Below are 204 nucleotides of genomic sequence, written 5' to 3'. Positions count from 1 at the left end.
AGCCCTGGCGAGCCCAGCCGAGGGCAGCTCTGGAGCCGGTTGCCGCTTGCCCTCCCACCGCCCCACTGCCTCCCCAGCACAGGGACCCTTACCAGCAGCAGCTTCTCTTCCCACTCCTTCTGGGACAGGGACTTCTCCGTGTTCTCTAGGAGAAAGCACATTTGTTTCACTGGTTTCTCATCCTGGCTGTACCTCACGCAGCGG

At 62.3% G+C, this 204-nt stretch overlaps 1 protein-coding gene across 1 annotated transcript in view; it reads right to left on the bottom strand.

Moving 5' to 3' along the window:
• LOC104622153 (maestro heat-like repeat-containing protein family member 1) overlaps positions 1-204 on the bottom strand; it is a gene marked incomplete at both ends in the record, with an annotated part of 11,688 nt that overhangs the window by 1,978 nt on the left and 9,506 nt on the right. The window contains 1 exon segment of the mRNA XM_010288844.1: positions 93-145. Coding sequence (XP_010287146.1) covers positions 93-145 — 53 coding nt within the window.

This window comes from Phaethon lepturus, unplaced genomic scaffold (assembly GCF_000687285.1).
Source record: "Phaethon lepturus isolate BGI_N335 unplaced genomic scaffold, ASM68728v1 scaffold25110, whole genome shotgun sequence".
NCBI classification, from domain to species: Eukaryota; Metazoa; Chordata; class Aves; order Phaethontiformes; family Phaethontidae; genus Phaethon; species Phaethon lepturus.
This window is presented reverse-complemented; position numbering and strand designations above follow the sequence as displayed.